At 36.0% G+C, this 17,422-nt stretch overlaps 1 protein-coding gene across 4 annotated transcripts in view; it reads left to right on the top strand.

The window, feature by feature from the left end:
* Positions 1-5,170: 5,170 nt before the first annotated feature.
* Positions 5,171-17,422, top strand: part of LOC127968064 (transcription cofactor vestigial-like protein 4) — a 32,467-nt gene continuing 20,215 nt past the window's right edge. For 2 of the 4 annotated variants that reach the window (XR_008155884.1, XM_052568939.1), the window contains exons 1-2: positions 5,172-5,323; positions 6,010-6,086. Coding sequence is in view for 3 of the 4 variants with exons in the window: in XM_052568939.1 (XP_052424899.1) it covers positions 5,184-5,323; positions 6,010-6,086 (217 nt within the window). In the remaining variant the exon portion in view is untranslated. Of the gene's footprint in view, positions 5,324-6,009; positions 6,087-16,029; positions 16,392-17,422 lie in introns of those variants that run through there. The other 2 variants (XM_052568940.1, XM_052568941.1) reach the window with 2 other exon arrangements.

The raw sequence follows: 17,422 nt of genomic DNA, 5'->3' as shown, positions 1-17,422 counted from the left end.
GGCAACGAGGAAGTCTTTTTTTTAAACAAAGGTCAAAGCTCCTTTTGTAATGTAGATTTCTGAGGGTGCACTCTTGTCATAAATTCATCTATTACTTTTCCTACATAATATTTAACAAAAAATATTGGTAAAATATATATTTGTGAGTCTTAGACCTTTCCAACGATATATAGTTTGTCAAGATTAGATTAGATTTGATTGTAATATATAGTATAGTCAACGTAGGCGTCCCGTATACGGGACGGGGTGACATTTAACAGGTTAAATAAATCTTTTATGAAACCAGTTATGACAGCCACTCTGTAAAGTATTATATTTCAGTAACAAATAGAAATTGTATAATTAGAAGTTGATTTAAAAACATTTTCATGTTTTATTTTTGTAGACTATTATAGCTCAAAATATAAAATAAATTTATGTTTGGGCTCTCTATAGTTTAGAGCAGAAGCTGAGGTAGAGTTTTATCCCTAAGAACATTTTTATTATAATTTAATTTATTTAAAGAAAGAGCAATTTGTTCAGTTTCATAAAAAAAAGAAAGAAAGAAAGAAAGAAAGAAAGAAAGAAAGAAAGAAAGAAAGAAAAATCAATGTATGTTTAGTTTTTTCCTCCTCATACCTAACCGTGACGTCAAAACCAGGGTACGTACTTACACCCCTAATATATGACTTTCTTCTTTCAAACAAATACAGTCAGAGTTATATATTAAAAAAAGGTCCTGGCTCTTTCGAGCTTTATAATGGCAGTGAATGGGGGTCAAGATTTTCAAGTCCAAAAAAGCGCATTCATCCATCAAGTGCTCCACTGCTTTGATGAGCAGAATCGATACATTTGTGCAAGAATAATATGTTTTAAATCTTTATAACCCATAATCTCTAGCTTCTGCAAACTGTCTTATACTCGCAATTTCTGTATTTTTGTATTTACTCTGTATTTCTGTATTTAGTCTGTATTTATTTCTGTATTTATTCTGTATTTTTGTATTTAGTCTGTCTGTATTTCTGTATTTAGTCTGTATTTCTGTATTTAGTCTGTATTTATTACTGTATTTAGTCTGTATTTCTGTATTTAGTCTGTATTTCTGTATTTAGTCTGTATTTCTGTATTTACTCTGTATTTTTGTATTTAGTCTGTATTTCTGTATTTAGTCTGTATTTTTGTATTTAGTCTGTATTTTTGTATTTAGTCTGTATTTCTGTATTTAGTCTGTATTTATTACTGTATTTAGTCTGCATTTCTGTATTTAGTCTGTATTTAGTCTGTATTTATTACTGTATTTAGTCTGCATTTCTGTATTTAGTCTGTATTTCTGTATTTAGTCTGTATTTATTACTGTATTTAGTCTGTATTTTTGTATTTAGTCTGTATTTTTGTATTTAGTCTGTATTTATTACTGTATTTAGTCTGTATTTATTACTGTATTTAGTCTGTATTTCTGTATTTAGTCTGTATTTCTGTATTTACTCTGTATTTTTGTATTTAGTCTGTATTTCTGTATTTAGTCTGTATTTATTACTGTATTTAGTCTGTATTTCTGTATTTAGTCTGTATTTATTACTGTATTTAGTCTGTATTTCTGTATTTAGTCTGTATTTTTGTATTTTGTCTGTATTTCTGTATTTAGTCTGTATTTTGTATTTAGTCTTTTTTATATTTAGTCTGTATTTCTGTATTTAGTCTGTATTTATTTCTGTATTTAGTCTATCTGTATTTCTGTATTTAGTCTGTATTTATTTCCCTATTTAGTCTGTATTTCTGTATTTAGTCTGTATTTATTTCTGTATTTAGTCTGTATTTCTCTATTTAGTCTGTATTTATTTCTGTATTTAGTCTGTATTTCTGTATTTAGTTTGTATTTCTGTATTAAGTCTGTATTTACTATTGTATTTAGTCTGTATTTCTGTATTTAGTCTGTATTTCTGTATTTAGTTTGTATTTCTGTATTAAGTCTGTATTTACTATTGTATTTAATCTTTATTTCTGTATTTAGTCTGTATTTCTGTATATAGTCTGTATTTATTTTTGTATTTAGTCTGTATTCCTGAGGCTGTGACACTTCTGAACACCTCACCACCAATCTAACCTGCACCTGCTCTTTTACTGCACTGGTCACAGTACTTTACATACATGTATTGCACTACTCATATTTTGCACAGACTGCACATGGTTAAATCCATTACACTATAAACTGTTAAAATGTATATATATAAATTATAACTTATTTAATAAATAAGTTGTTACTGTACAAGCACAGTATACTATTTCTACAAAAAAATCATTGCACTACTGTTATTTTGCATATAATACATTGTTCAACAATACTTTTGCACACTCATCCAACTGTATTTATTACCAGTGTTCTCACGTTCCTGCTGTTCCTTCATTGCTCTGTTCATAATGTACATACAATCCTTACATTGCATTCATATTTATGTTCTGTATATACTCTGATCAGTACTGTATATAGCAACTCCACTGTACATTCTGTATATCATAGCTTCACTTACTCTGCACTTTTATGTATACAAAACACTATATTCTTGCACTTCTGGTTAGATGCTAACTTCATTTCATTAGCTCTGTACTTGTACTCTGCATAATGACAATAAAGTTGAATCTAATCTAATCTAATCTAATCTATTTCTGTATTTAGTTTAAGTTATTTCTGTATTTAGTCTGTATTTCTGTATTTAGTCTGTATTTCTGTATTTAGTCTGTATTTATTTCTGTATTTAGTTTGTATTTCTGTATTAAGTATGCATTTACTATTGTATTTAATGTATTTCTGTATTTAGTCTGTATTTCTGTATTTAGTCTGTATTTTTGTGGTGCTGTCATGCCACTGGGTGAAATATGGACGATGTTCTGCCTGCACTCACAACAGCCCCACTCTTTTTTTATTTATTCATTTCCGGCAGTATCTCTAGCAGAGGGCTTTTCCAATACAGAATTGACCCATATTTAAAAGCATCAAAGATGTATGAGAGCTCGTATGAAAGCTGTAGCCTGCAGAACGCACTTTGCACCGTATTCACAGGCAAACGTCATATGACCACCACACCATATTATCAACTGATAACTAATTCTTTTTGCACAAATCATTGTTGTATTTTAAGGCCAAGTGGAATTTTGTGCTAGGCTCACACTCACCTGGTTTTTATTCTGCCAAATCCGTTTGGGCGAATGCAAACAACTTATTATGAGCCCAACATCTCGCAAGGTAAGAAAACATTCAATCTATCTGTGGCCAGATGTATTTTGCTATTGTAAATTAATGCTTAATGCTGTTAATTAAAGAGAGAAAGTAAAGAAGAAGAAACATTTAAAAAAATCTAACTTCCAGCGTATTCTTCAACTTGGACTTTGTTATTGAAATACAAATAAAAAAAATTGTAATTGAAAAATATGAACTTTCATTCATTCATAGGCTATAATGATTGCAATAATTGTGTAGCTCAAATATTTAATTGCTGTACAGTATGTGATGTAAAGCAGTGCTGTTTTATCACACCAGATACCTCTGAGAGTTCTGTTATAATGCTTCTCTGGGCAGTTGTCTATGAAAACACGCAACATATTAAAGCGTCTTTTGTGTTTCCATGTGGAATCGAGGGGTTATGATGTCATGATGATGGCAGGCGACACAATGACCAGCGACGAGACACTTTTTAAAATAGCTAATTCTCTGGATTAAACACTGGTGATAATGTACTATATAAACATAAGTCAACAAAATATTTAACACTGTCCTAGTGGTTTTTGGATAATTTAATTAAAAAAATCTCACATATTGTGCCTTTAAAATTATTTGTAGAATAATTGTACATATATAGGTTAAGCAAAACAAATGTGATTATTTCTGGGAACTTTTAACTGCAGACAGACATACACTACGAACAGATATTTTGAGAGTCCCTCAATCTGTCCCTTATTTTCCATTTCAGAATTTTTTACTTCAAAACGAAAGCTCTAGAAAAATACAATAAATTGCAAGGCTGTATAGTGGCTGTATATGTAACTCAAACTGCATTCAACTGAAAGAAGACAGTCATATACACCTTGGATGCCTTGGGGGTGAATAAAACATGGGCTGATTTGAATTTCAGTTTTTGGTGAAGCATCCCTGATCGTCTCAACACATATTTGCAATTACAGCAGTCTTGATTGATTGGGACTTATTTAAAAATGTGTTTTGATTTAAAAAATGTTTGTGATGTGCATCTCTCAGAATTGAAATCACTAAAAGATGAAGCGTGATGTATAACAATATTGCAAAACATAGAGCAAATATTTTGACTATTTTAATTTATCTTTAGTATTATTTACATTAAATTTAACTTAAATATAATTAAACTTGTACTTGTTTTGTTATGTTTTACTTTAATTGAATATACTTATGTAGTTATATAACTAATGACTAGATAGCAATTCTGCCCACTGCTGGCAGATGAATGATTTTAATTGCTAAATTATGATTTGTTGGATGAATTGCTGTATCATACATAATAAGGTTTTCTTCACATGAATTTCATCAGTAGTGAAAGCCCAACATAACACAGAGTGCCTAAGGAATCACATTCCAGCATAACACAGCTGTCCTCAAAGCATAACTCAATACTCCACAACTATTGATTGTATGGCCTGAAAAAAAAGTCAGTTCTATCACAATGCAAAATAAACATGACAGAATCAGGTTTCTAAATATTATTATAATAATTATTTTTCTTTTCATTTTTGAGGTCATATTAGCAACACCAACATGATGATAATAATGCTTGATATGATTATTTCCTCAATGCTGTAGACTTTGTTAGGTGTGAAATCTTTGGTACTTTCGCTTTTATTTTGTAGTTTACAATCTTGTGTCTTCCAGGCACTCAATAATCACTTTTGTCTTTTTCAGAAATGTATTCGTGAGTTTCTCGACTGCTGTTGAAACTCTCGTCAGAACACTGTCATACACAGCAAAGAAAGCTGCAGAACACGTGCATAAACTAATGATGACTGCATCACGTGATTCCCTCTCACTCTCTAATGTTGCTGGGGATATGCCAATAAACGTTTCTGTAACGTGTGTTTGTTTATTGGCGAACTTCCTCTTCACGCTGTACCTGTTGCAAGGATGTGACGTCACTCCCTCATTAGCATAATGCATTCTGCTCTCACTCCGCTGACCTCGACCAATGAGAATTCGGGACTCCCATCACCTGCTAGGAAGAACATTCCATCATTCCAAGCATTCTTCCCCGCGCAGCAGCGCTGGATCTTCCGCCGGATTGATCGCTCTCTGGGGCGTCGTGATTGGGGAGATTTCAAAGTGGCGGTATGTACTTTACACGACTTTAAACCGTCTGTTCTTAACATATACCACGCTACACGTGTAAAGAGTGACCATGCGCGTGTTTTATGGTCATTTGCTGTAGTAAAACTCAAAGAGCTCCAGCGTCTCAGAGCAGCGAGTGAAGACAGCGCTTGTTACAATGTAACATTTCCCGCGGTATTATTCTCTGAATATGGAGTTTCATGAGACCTCTTTATTAAGTAATGCTTGTAAATGAGTTCGTGTTTAACACGCGACTGAAGCGCGACGCTTGTAGTGGACGAAAGCATTCTGCGTAAAAACAAACGAAACGCGTGCGCTTTACTGGAGCGTCGCGTCACGTCGCGTCACATCGACTACTTCCTGAGTTCAGAAACGGCATGTTTGAAGTCGCTTGCGCGCTAGTGAAAGTTGTGTAGTGTCTCTCAGCTGTGGAATGTGACGTCACGTGTTTGCAGGGTTTGTTCTGGAAATGCAAGAGAAAGCATGAACATGCCATGAACCCGATTCTGTCAAACTTTGGCATGAAGCTTCATTCAGAAGCATGCTACATCTGCAAGCTTTGACAGTCAAAGGCTTCCCCAGAGCTTCCAGCTTCAGCATGCTCCTGGATGAACGGAGTGAATGAAGCTTTGGTTCATGTGTGGATGATCTGATCTGAGTTTAATCATCTGATTTTGCTTGCTCAGGGTCTGGCCCAGGATGGAAACGCCTTTGGATGTTTTGTCGAGAGCAGCATCTTTAGTGCACCAGGATGACGAGAAACGTGAGTTTATAAAGTACTGCTTCCAGACCATGTGATGTTTGTGTTCATTCCTGTAGCTCAAACCAAGCCATGGCTTCGATTCCCAGGCACTGCATGTGAACTGAACACATAATGAATTCCCTGTCTGACTCTACATGTTTAATTGTCACATAACTGATGAACTAAATGAAATATGTGACTCTGGAGCGTAAAACCAGTCTTAGTGTCAGTTTTGAAATAAATGATCTCTCCAGTGATGTGTGGTTTGTTCGGAGGTCAATATCTGTCTGAGATACAACTATTATAAATCTGGAATCTGAGGAAGCAAAATAATAATAATCTAAATATTGAGAAAATCATTTTTAAAGTTGTTCAAATGAAGTTCTTAGCAATGCATATTACTAATCAAATTAAGTTTTGATATATTTACAGTAGGAGATGTACTAAATATCTTCATGGAACATGATCTTTACTTAATATCCTAATTATTTTTAGCATAAAAGAAAAATGTATAATTTTGACCCATACATTGTATTGTCTATCTCTACAAGTATACCCCAGAGACTTCAGACTGCTCCTGTGCTGCAGGGACACAGATAATTCCTCCTCCTTCTAGAGATGGTTGTATTTCCAGTGAGGCTCAGTCTTTCGTGTGTGTTTGTCCTGGCTGTGTTGAGTCTCTGATCGTGTAGATGAGATGCCCTTCGCTGCAGCTGTTTTCAGCTCAATGCTGTGAGTGTGACATATGATATCCAAGCACAGGAGTGTTATGAGTGCTGTTTGCTGTCACATGTGCCGTTTCCTCCGGCCGGGACGCACAGTCTCTCTCCGGGCTGCCGTGTTTTCTGTCAGAAATTCCTGCCTAGATTAAACCCCAGCAAATCCTGCTCAACAGGCATTGAGCGTTATTGGAATTCATTGTGCAACATCTACATGTGTCTGCGGCCCGCTCCGTCTGGCTCTGCTGGGCTTGTATTGACAAAGCAGGATTTGGTTACATGTACAAAATGAGGTTTGCAAGCAATGCTCTTTTTCTCCTAAACCTCTTCAGAGCAGCAGCAGACTGAACTGCCGTGGGTTAAACCTTCAGACGGAGCAATGCTCCCACAGCTTCACTGGGTTTGTCCTCAAACATTGAATGAGTGGAGGTGTTTCTTCATCAGATCTGGAGAAATGTAGCACTGCATCAGTGTCTCATCAATGGATGCTCTGCAGTGAATGGGTGCCGTCAGAATGAGAGTCCAAACAGCTGATAAAAACATCACAGTAATCCACAAGTAAAATGGATTATAAACTCCTATTTTAGCCGGAAACATTGGTTTAAAGTTAAAAAGCTTCATCTTTTGTCTTCTCCAGATGTGAATTGATGGACTGGAGTGCTCTGGATTATTGTGATGTTTTTATCAGCTGTAAAATAAATGATCAGGAAATTGTAATTCTGGAAGGGAACTTATCCTTTTAGTCTGTAGAAAAATGAGGTTTTGTCTTTAGGTCACTGGAGTTTACTCCTGAAAGCAGAAGTTTCCTCGAGTGCTCATGAGCTGTTAGCGAGTCTGAACTGAAGCGGAGCGAGAAGGAAACTGGGTCATGATGTCAGAGCGAGCGTGTGTGTGTGTGTGTGTGTGCATCTGGAGGAGCTTGGGACTGCCATTGTTTCTTCCTCCCCCTGCTGTGTTGTTTCGCCGGGGGCTGATGTCGTGTGTGTGTGTGTGTGTGTGTGTGTCTTTGTCCCCTCACAGTGAGTCTGACCTGGTTTCACAGTAGAGCTGCTCCTGCTGGTTTGCATGTACTGCAGGTCTTTGGACTGGTTCTCTTGAGAGAGATTGTCTTCAGCCAGACCCGTGCTCTGATTTGATTGGATGTGAGCGCACAGTGGAAGGTGTGTTCTCTGTCAGTGTGAGTCAGGTGACTGCGTGTCCTCTAACATCAGCGCTCTTCTAATCCAAACCTAACGTGCTTCTGAATCGGTGTTAACACATTCATTATAGAGTTCAGGAGCCAGAACTACACTTCCCATGTTCTCTGAGAGAGATCCACCAATCAGATGATTGCTCTTATCATGGAAACATACATCCTGACAAGAAGAACTCATTATTAAAACTGCACTCTCTAGTTACTCTTGAATGTGCATTACACTACTGGTCAGGTTTGGGGTCAGCAAGAAACACTTTTATTCAGCAATTACCATTAAATTGATCAAAAGTGATAGAAAAGCCATTTATAATGTTTCCATTTCAGTTAAATGCTGTTTGAACTTTCTATTCATCTGTGAATCATGAAAAATGTAATGTATCACAAAAAATACTGAGCAGCACAACTGTGTTCAACACTGATAATAATCTTCATGTTTCTTGAGCAGTAAATCATCATATTATTCTGATTTCTGAAGATCATGTGACACTGAAGACTGGAGGAATGATGCTGAAAATACAGAAATACATAACACTTTAACACAGATTCACACAGAACACAGATGTTATTGTAGATGTGGATAAAGTATGCAGAACAGTCATGATATGCTTAGTTATGGTTGATAATGTTAAGCACAAAATGCAGACTTGGAATTATAATAATAAATAAATAATAATAATATCCCACCTCACCCTCATTAGATGCACAGATCTTTCAGGTTAGGGTTAGTAATGATTTCTCACATCAGCTCTAGAGCTTTAACAATCCTGATGAAAACATGAGCGGTTTCACTGGTTTTGTGTCAGGAGGCATCTCCTCGAGGGCTCTTGGGGCTGTTTGAGCAGCAAACGTGTGTGAACCCGGTCTTTTGGCTCAGAGGTCACAGGTCAAAGGTCACTGAAGTCACTATTGTCCTGACGGATTCCAGAAAGAAAAGACTAGCAGTCACGTGAAATATATATAGACTGCAGGAATAAAATAAGTGCTTCTCTCTAATTTCATTATGATAGAAAACCTCATGGCAGGACAAAACATCTAGATCTGATATATATATATTATATATATTAGGGCCGGGACTTTAATGTGTTCATTGAGATTAATTAATTACACAAAAAATAACGCGTTAACTAAGATTAATTAATTACAGAAAAAATTCCCGCATTTTTAATAACTTATTTTTGCACCGTGGAACGTTTCTCACTGGATGAGTTTCGGCGGACCGATTATACTTGCACACCAACTAGCGTTCGCTTCGCATATCACTGCAGCACATCGAGTCTCAAGTATCACCTCAACGCAAAACATATAGCAGCTAGCGTGGACTTTACACTTTATGTTGAACTATGTATTATTTTGTTGGTGCAACAGTTTATGTTGAACTCTTTATTGTTTTGGTCAAGGTTATTGAGAGTTGGACTTAGTATGTTATGGCCTCTGAAGCAACAGAGAGATGTTTTCTAATAGTCAGGGTTTCCAATGTTCTGAATGTAATTGACAGTATTGTGTTTTACTTAAACATTTTACAGAAGGTTCCAGCACCTATAAGCTTCCTGAATTTCTGAAATGTACTATTTCTAAATTGTTTCTAAATATGCTATTGCTACACTTCATGGCAAAAATTGCACTGGTCTGCTAGACTTGGTTGAACAAAAATAAACAATATTTTGTTGCTTAAGCTTATGTATTCAGTCATTATTCAATGGTATACTATAAATCCATGTGAAAAAAATTACTTCTCACTGTTCTCAGGTCAAATATTTATATGCGATTAAAATGCGATTAATTTCAATTAATTAATTACAAAGCCTCTAATTAATTAGATACATTTTTTAATCGAGTCCCGGCCCTAATATATATATATATATGAAAATAATCAATAATAAAGTTCCTAAACACTAGCTGCTGGATATTAAAAAGCCTACATCTAGCTGATTTCCCAACTCTATAATACTTGGTTCAATACTTGCATGCTGTGTGACAGCCGCTTCAGAAAACACCATCAGCTCTATTCTGGGAAAGGGGGCGGGGCAGCAGCTCATTTGCATTTAAAGATACATGCACTAAAACAGCGTTTCTCAGCTTCCACTCAAAAAAGGCATTTTCAAAATGATATGATAAATTATCTGAGGAATATTTTGGGCTTAAACTTCATAGATAGGCCTGTCGCCATATTCAATAAATCAATGAATTGCACAATACAAAAAAAGATCTCGAATTTCTTCAGCCACGATAATTTTTAACATTTTTCTTTAAACAATGTAACGTTATGATGTGGGGTTAGTCTGGAGCTAGGGCTGGGACAATGCGTCAAGGTCATCGATGACGTCGACGCAAAAATAACGTCTCTCTTTCTCTCTCTCGTGCATATTAACCAAAATCATTAGACACGATAGAAAAAGGGCGAAACGCCAAAGTTTCACGTGGAGCATTCGGAGAATTTTTTTTCTCTCCATGACAGGCTGCTGGCTCCCACTGTTTTTTTTTTTTTTTTTGGAAAAGCACTCTCTGTATTAGCTTAAAGCCCTCAAGTTTACATTGGTTACTGTATTCTTTCAATTGCTATAAACAAATATTTTGGGTGACCTTTTTTATTGAATGCTAGACATCAAGTTGTTCTTATTTTCATCTGAAAGAAGAGCTTTTCTTCAGTAAGCTAGGCGCTATGTGTTCAGTAAGCTTGTTTCAGTAAGCTATGTGTTTTCAAGGCTTCAAGGCTTTATTGCATGCTATCTCTATACAAGTGCAAAGTAATGCATTCTTAGTCAGTCTTTTATTTTGTAATTTTAAGAGCAATAAACATATTGCATTGTTAAGGAATTCATGTGTTTTTCATTCAGATATGTAAATCAACATGTATAAATTGTTAGTAGTCAATTAATGGGGAGATAATCGAAATTGAATTGGTCTGAAAAAATGAATCGTTAGATTAATCGATGCATCGAAAAATTGATCGCTAGATTAATTGTTTAAAAAATAATGGTTTATCCCAGCCCTATCTGGAGCACAGCCCACTGTAGAAAACACCGTCTCCGATGGCACAGATCACAGATGTCCAGGAATAAAGAGATGACGTCTCTCTAGAGTGATCAGCTTTGGGAAGCACCTTTCATTTGCGCGTGGATGTTTGCGTCTCAAGTGATACAGCGTTGTACTTGCACTACTGCTTTATTTTATTGTATTTATGTCGAAATGGGCCTACTTTTCACCTCGAAGGAAGCTGAATGAGTTGGTTGTTGTCACATGAGCTGGTGCGCTTGCATCATTCTGAACACCTGAGATGTTTTTAACTAGATGTGATGCGGACGCACCTGGAAAAAACAAGTGCGTCTCTTCCATTATGAGCGTGTATAACGCATTGACATAATGAACTTGAGCACAAAATAAGATGTGTGAACGGTCCTTTATCAGTCAAAATGTTTAGTTTCGGTTAACAGTTAAACAGTCAATATGCGCATCCCTAACTGGCATATACACATAATATAACATACAAAATTAATTCATTTTAAGCCACACAAACTCAACATACTGTTATTTCTTGCTCTGAAAGTGCCATAAAATAAAAGTTGATCTTTGAAAAGGTGTACCTGCGTTATTATGCCATTATCATTAAATTAGTTGAAACTGGTCTTAGAACAACAATATTATCGTTTATCGCGATCATTTCTTGTATAATTTATCGTCCAGCACAATTTGTTATCGGGACAGCCCTATTCATAGACACATTCTGGGGACACATCAGACTTATGTTCAGAGATGTAAAAAAGGGCGTAATAGGTCTCCTTTAAGTAATAAATGGCAAGCAAAGTTAGATATAAAATGTTTAAAAACAGTTAGTCAAAAATGACTAACTGAAATGCATAGCATTTAATTGATCGCCAAAAACGAGGTCAGTCATGTCAGCATAGGCCTTTAGTCTAAACTTTCTGAGACACTTATATTCAGTCAAGCATATAATCTAGATTACACATTGGGTTTTCAAGTAATGTTTAAGCTTGTGAAGTCCAGACAGGTGTACAGCACTGACACTGACAGATGATCATGTGAAGTTATTTGGACGTGTTTATTCCCAACATTGAAGTGTTTGCTGTTGAACTAGAAGTAAAGCAGAGCTGGCCGTGTTTCTTTAACATGGTAAAGGTTGCTCTGATCACACTTTAGTTTGGGGACCAATATGCACTAATAACCCCACTGATATGGTTTTTGTTTAAATTTGCATTAGTTGGTAATTAGAATGTACTCTCATCTTATTTATCTCAAGTAAGAGTGCATGACTACACTGAACATCGGTGCCAGTTATTGTATAATAACACAAGTTATGTGATCAGATTACTTTTGCAAGTGACTAAGTAACGCATACATTTGTTAATTTAAAGGCAGTATCTGTGTTACTTTTTCAAACCAGTAACAAGTTCCTCTGTTTTCTCATATTGTATAACTGTAAATGCAAACTCCGAATATTATACAGACCTGCAATAATTAAATATGTTAACACAAATATGCATTTAATCTTATTTTATTAACCAGTGTCTTCGATGATCCATTTCAACCTTTAAGCACAATCGACACATTTGTGTTTTATTTGTGTTTTATTTGTGTTTTATTTGTGTTTTATTTGTGTTTTATTTGTGTTTTATTTGTGTTTTATTTGTGTTTTATTTGTGTTTTATTTGTGTTTTATTTGTGTTGTTGCTGAATGGTGTTGAACTGAATCATCGAAGGTCAGAAGCAAAGACATCGCTTAATAAAATAAGATTAAATGCATAACGGATATTTGTGTTACTTTAAATCCTGCTGGAATCAATAGCTGTGAAAACACTCAGCAGCACAGATATATTTATATCAACAGACAGCAATACACTGCATCGGTCTAAACTACACATTTCTCTTTTATGCCAAAAATCATTAGGAGATTAAGTTAAGATCATGTTCCATGAAGATATTTAGTAAATGTCTTTTTTTGTAAATGTATCAGCACTTAATTTTTGATTAGTGCTATGCATTGCTCAGAACTTGATTTGGACAGCTTTAAGTGTTCATCTCAGTGAGAGCATCTGTTCAGATCCGTGCACTGCAGAGCGACGGGGAGATAACAAGTGCACTCAGAAAGACAACAACAAAACTTGATTCTGAAGTACTGAGAGTAATATTAATGGACTACATGCATGTTCTATTAGGAACACTTGCGTGTAATCATGCATCATTTATTGTTAATGTAGCAGTAAGTGTATGTAACCAGGACTTCTTCAGATAAACCATTCACCGGACGCTCTTGTACACGCAGGTGAGGTCCTTGCACACTTCAGTTCATATGCGTCACACACTGAATCTGATGTGTGTTCATTGTTGCAATAAAAATAAGAAAAGCACAACTATACTAAACGAAGCCTTCAAGCAGTGAGGATGGTTTAGTTTTCCTGTCTCTTCTTAAAGAGAGAGAAGGAAAGAGGAAATAAAGGAAGTAATGTGTTCATCCTGAGCTCCAGAGAGAAGGAGAGGTGCACTCTTGATCTTCTGTCTCTCTGTATTCTGCACTTTCTGTCATTCAGCTTTGTGCTGTGGAAGAAGTCGATCAACTCTCACTTATTCGATTAAACATTATGAGGATGTATTTATTATTTAATGTGCAAACATTTGGGATGCAGTTTTTGGACTGTGCCAAGACATGTAGTGCTCATGATGACTGAAGCTCTCTCAGTCTGACCCCAGCGCTGACCGAAGCATGCCATGCTCTGTGTCTTCCCATCGGACCACGGAGTCCGTCTCCAAATGAATCAGCCGCTCTGTAGAAAAGAGCTTTATGTGATGGACATCACTGTTTGGTTTCTGAATGTGTCTGGTTGAGCTGGGCTCTCATTCACTCATAATTGTATTTATACACACAATCAAACTTTCCCTGATTAACGACATGTGTCTCCATATGAATGTGTTCTTAACCTCTTCCTCAGTATTATAGATGAGTGGACACATCCTAAGATCAAATACACATCATAAATACTGCTTATGTGTAGATTAAGTGATTTTTTCATATGTGTGCTTTCAGTTGTTCCTATATTTTTCCTTCAACGTGCATGTGAGGTTTCACGCAGGAGTGTGTGTGTGTGTGTGTGTGTGTGTGTGTGTGCACACTTCGTGAATGAAGCCCGATGTGTTGAAAGAGATCTTGGTTGTAACATGATCGGCTCGTGTCTGGAGATGATTAATACTTCTCACTTTATAAGCTCATAAAAGATCAAAAACACTTAAATCAGTTACTTAGATTCATATATTTTAGGATTTCTTCAGCGGTTTAATTGGAAATTCACTTTACTCACACTTTTTTTTTTTTTTTTTCATTAAAATATAACTAATGTTTTGTCTTAATTTTTATAATCTAATGAATATATATGTTAATACACAACACAAAGTATTTCTGAAGACAGAAACAAAAACATTTCATAAGGCTATCATAAGAATAAATTAAACTTGTCTCTATGCATTCAAATAATTAGAAATGATAAAACACTGAATTTGGTTACAATAAAACAGAAGGTGGGGAAAAAAGCTTGTAATTGGGCCTAAACATGTCATTTTTGTTTAACTTTTTATAAATTTGTTAAATTGTTTAGATTTAATGACTTTAAACATTCTTTTTTATTAATACAAATTAAAGTTGGAAATATTTTACGAAAAAATGGAATGCAGTCAAAAAAAAAAAAAAAACGTAGAAAAAAATGAAACTGCCCAATAAATGAATGAGTGAGAGGGAAAACGGTTTTAAATATTGTCCACACGTCCCTCGTTAGCCGTGTCTTATCAAGAAGGACCTGATCAGTGGAAAGCTCTTGCCAAACTCTTTTGTGCTGGACATCATTCACATTTAATTATCAAAATATATAGTGAAGCAACTTAAAATAGTGTAAGAGCTGAATACATTTGCTTATAAAATGAACCAATCTATATATTTGATTTACCGTCCCTGGTATCTTGAACATCTGATTCAGGGACATAACTGATCATTTATTTAGTAGAAGTTGTAAAAAGAGCTGTCTGACCTAACATTACTGACTGACCAGCAGTCAAATAATGAACAGACGGGGTTATACTGAAGACTGTGCATCTCTCTCTCTCTCTCTCGCTCTCGCTCTCTCTCTCTCTCTCTCTCTCTCTCTCTCTCTCTCTCTCTCTCTCTCTCTCACACACACACACACAAACACACACACACTCTCTCTCTCTCTCTCTCTCTCTCTCTCTCTCACACACACACACAAACACACACACACACTCTCTCTCTCTCTCTCTCTCACACACACACACACACACACACACACAGGCCTCGTGTTTGAGCTGGATGTGTGACCCCAGCAGAGGGCAGCAGAGTGTCACTTCTAATCCCAGCAGTAAGCGTTAGCTCAGGAGATTGATGGTACATTAAAGGATTTTTATTTTATTTTTTATAATGTTTTCTTTTGTGGATTTTCTGTTAATATGTTAATATTTAATTTTAACTGAATTGGTTCTGCATTTTAAAGATTTCTGTATGAGACGAGCACATTTTCAAGTGTATATAATAAACAATAGGAATAGTAGTAGTAGTAGTAATGTGGTACTTTAATTGTTGTCAATAGCAGATTTATGTGTAGAACCAAAGATGTGCTTTAAAATGACAGTATTGTTCATTTAAAATGTAATTGCGGATCCCTAAAGAGTCGCTTTTAGGTAAGATTTGATTATATCTAACCAGGATTCATTGTCTCGCGCAGATCTGGGACACTTTTACTTGTTTACGTGAGATAGTAATGACTAGAGTAATATTTTACAACAATTAACATCTTAGTTTTGTTGTCATTTGTAATGACTAGTAAATATGGCTTTACGTATTTAACATAAGTAACTCGTATAGAATGCAGTTTAATTAATGGTTACTGTTGTGATAGCTGCTTCTAATAAGTTTAAACTTCTCTCCATACTTCGTTAACTTTTCGTTGTTTTGGACATTTTCTTCAAGCACAGATTCCCATGCGTTTGGGAGGGGGAACTCTCGCGAGATTTGGCGTGAGGCGGCGCGCGCTGTACTCGGAGCGACCGTAGGCTGCGTGTCAGTGCAGTCGACTTACAGCGGGCTGTGAGGAGAACTGGTGCCACACTTTCGACCCTAAAAACAACTATTTTCATACACTAAAACTTCTTTAAAAATCTTTAAACTCGTTCTAGAGTACTTCTACTCGCTAGGTACTCGAGGAGGTCGGGTTAAACTAGTTATTTTCGCTCTGTTTGAAGTTAAAGGCTGGGCCTTTACTCGCGCTCCTGACGAGAGAAAAAGAGAAGCTGCTCTTTCTGCGATTAAAAGTCCATAAATGCTTTTTACCAAAATGGACCTGTTGAACTACCAGTACTTGGACAAAATGAACAACAACATCGGCATCCTGTGCTACGAAGGTAAAAACCAAACTCTTTATGTCGCTCCAGATTAATGAAAAGAAATACGTGAATACGGTGAAAATAACGGACGCCGGTGACGTCATCGCGCCTCTCCCGGCGACTCTCTCGAGTTGTTTATTTCGTAGATGTTTACTTACAATGACTAGTTTCAGAAGAATGACTAAAGGAGTTACAGTTCGAGAGAGAGAGAAAAAGAAGTGTTATTGCTAACTTCTGGGGAGTTTGTGTGTACTGTTGACGTGCTCAACCCCGCGTTCAGCTCTGATGATGCGCTCCGTTTCATTAACGAGTCAATAACGTTACACTGGGAATGTTTAAATGGACCAATGGATACAGAAAGTGTTTACATGGTTAAACCCTTAAAAGAAATGGTAAACAACTGAGTTTAGATCAATAACTTAACGTTGTTTTCTCAGGCTTCAGTAATGTTCTTTTCATTGCCATTAAAGTGAAATGACTGAAGCTACACTTAGGAGCCTGAGAAAAATGCTCATCTTAGAAGAATATGGCACTTAAGAGGCTTTTACATCTGAACCGACGATAAACACGGATTCATTGAGATTGTTTTTAATGTTAATATTTCTGCCTTGTATTCACTTGTATGTGAATTAAAAGTTGTAAAGTGCAGAGCGAGTGTCATAAAACGTTTAATAATATTTAATGTTTTAGTGGTGGTAGTAGTATTTAAAGCAGCCGCAGCAGATGTGTTCAGAAGTGTGTGTTTGTTTGTGTGTGTGTGTGTGTGTGTGTATCTGTTGTGATCCAGAGCTCTGGATGCAGTAGATGTGTTCAGAAGTGTGTGTGTGTGTGTTTGTGTGTAAATCTGTTGTGATCCAGAGATGCAGTAGATGTGTTCAGAAGTGTGTGTTTGTTTGTGTGTGTGTGTGTGTGTGTGTGTGTGTATCTGTTGTGATCCAGAGCTCTGGATGCAGTAGATGTGTTCAGAAGTGTGTGTGTGTGTTTGTGTGTGTATCTGTTGTGATCCAGAGCTCTGGATGCAGTAGATGTGTTCAGAAGTGTGTGTGTGT

Source organism: Carassius gibelio, chromosome B11 (genome assembly GCF_023724105.1).
Source record: "Carassius gibelio isolate Cgi1373 ecotype wild population from Czech Republic chromosome B11, carGib1.2-hapl.c, whole genome shotgun sequence".
NCBI classification, from domain to species: Eukaryota; Metazoa; Chordata; class Actinopteri; order Cypriniformes; family Cyprinidae; genus Carassius; species Carassius gibelio.
This window is presented reverse-complemented; position numbering and strand designations above follow the sequence as displayed.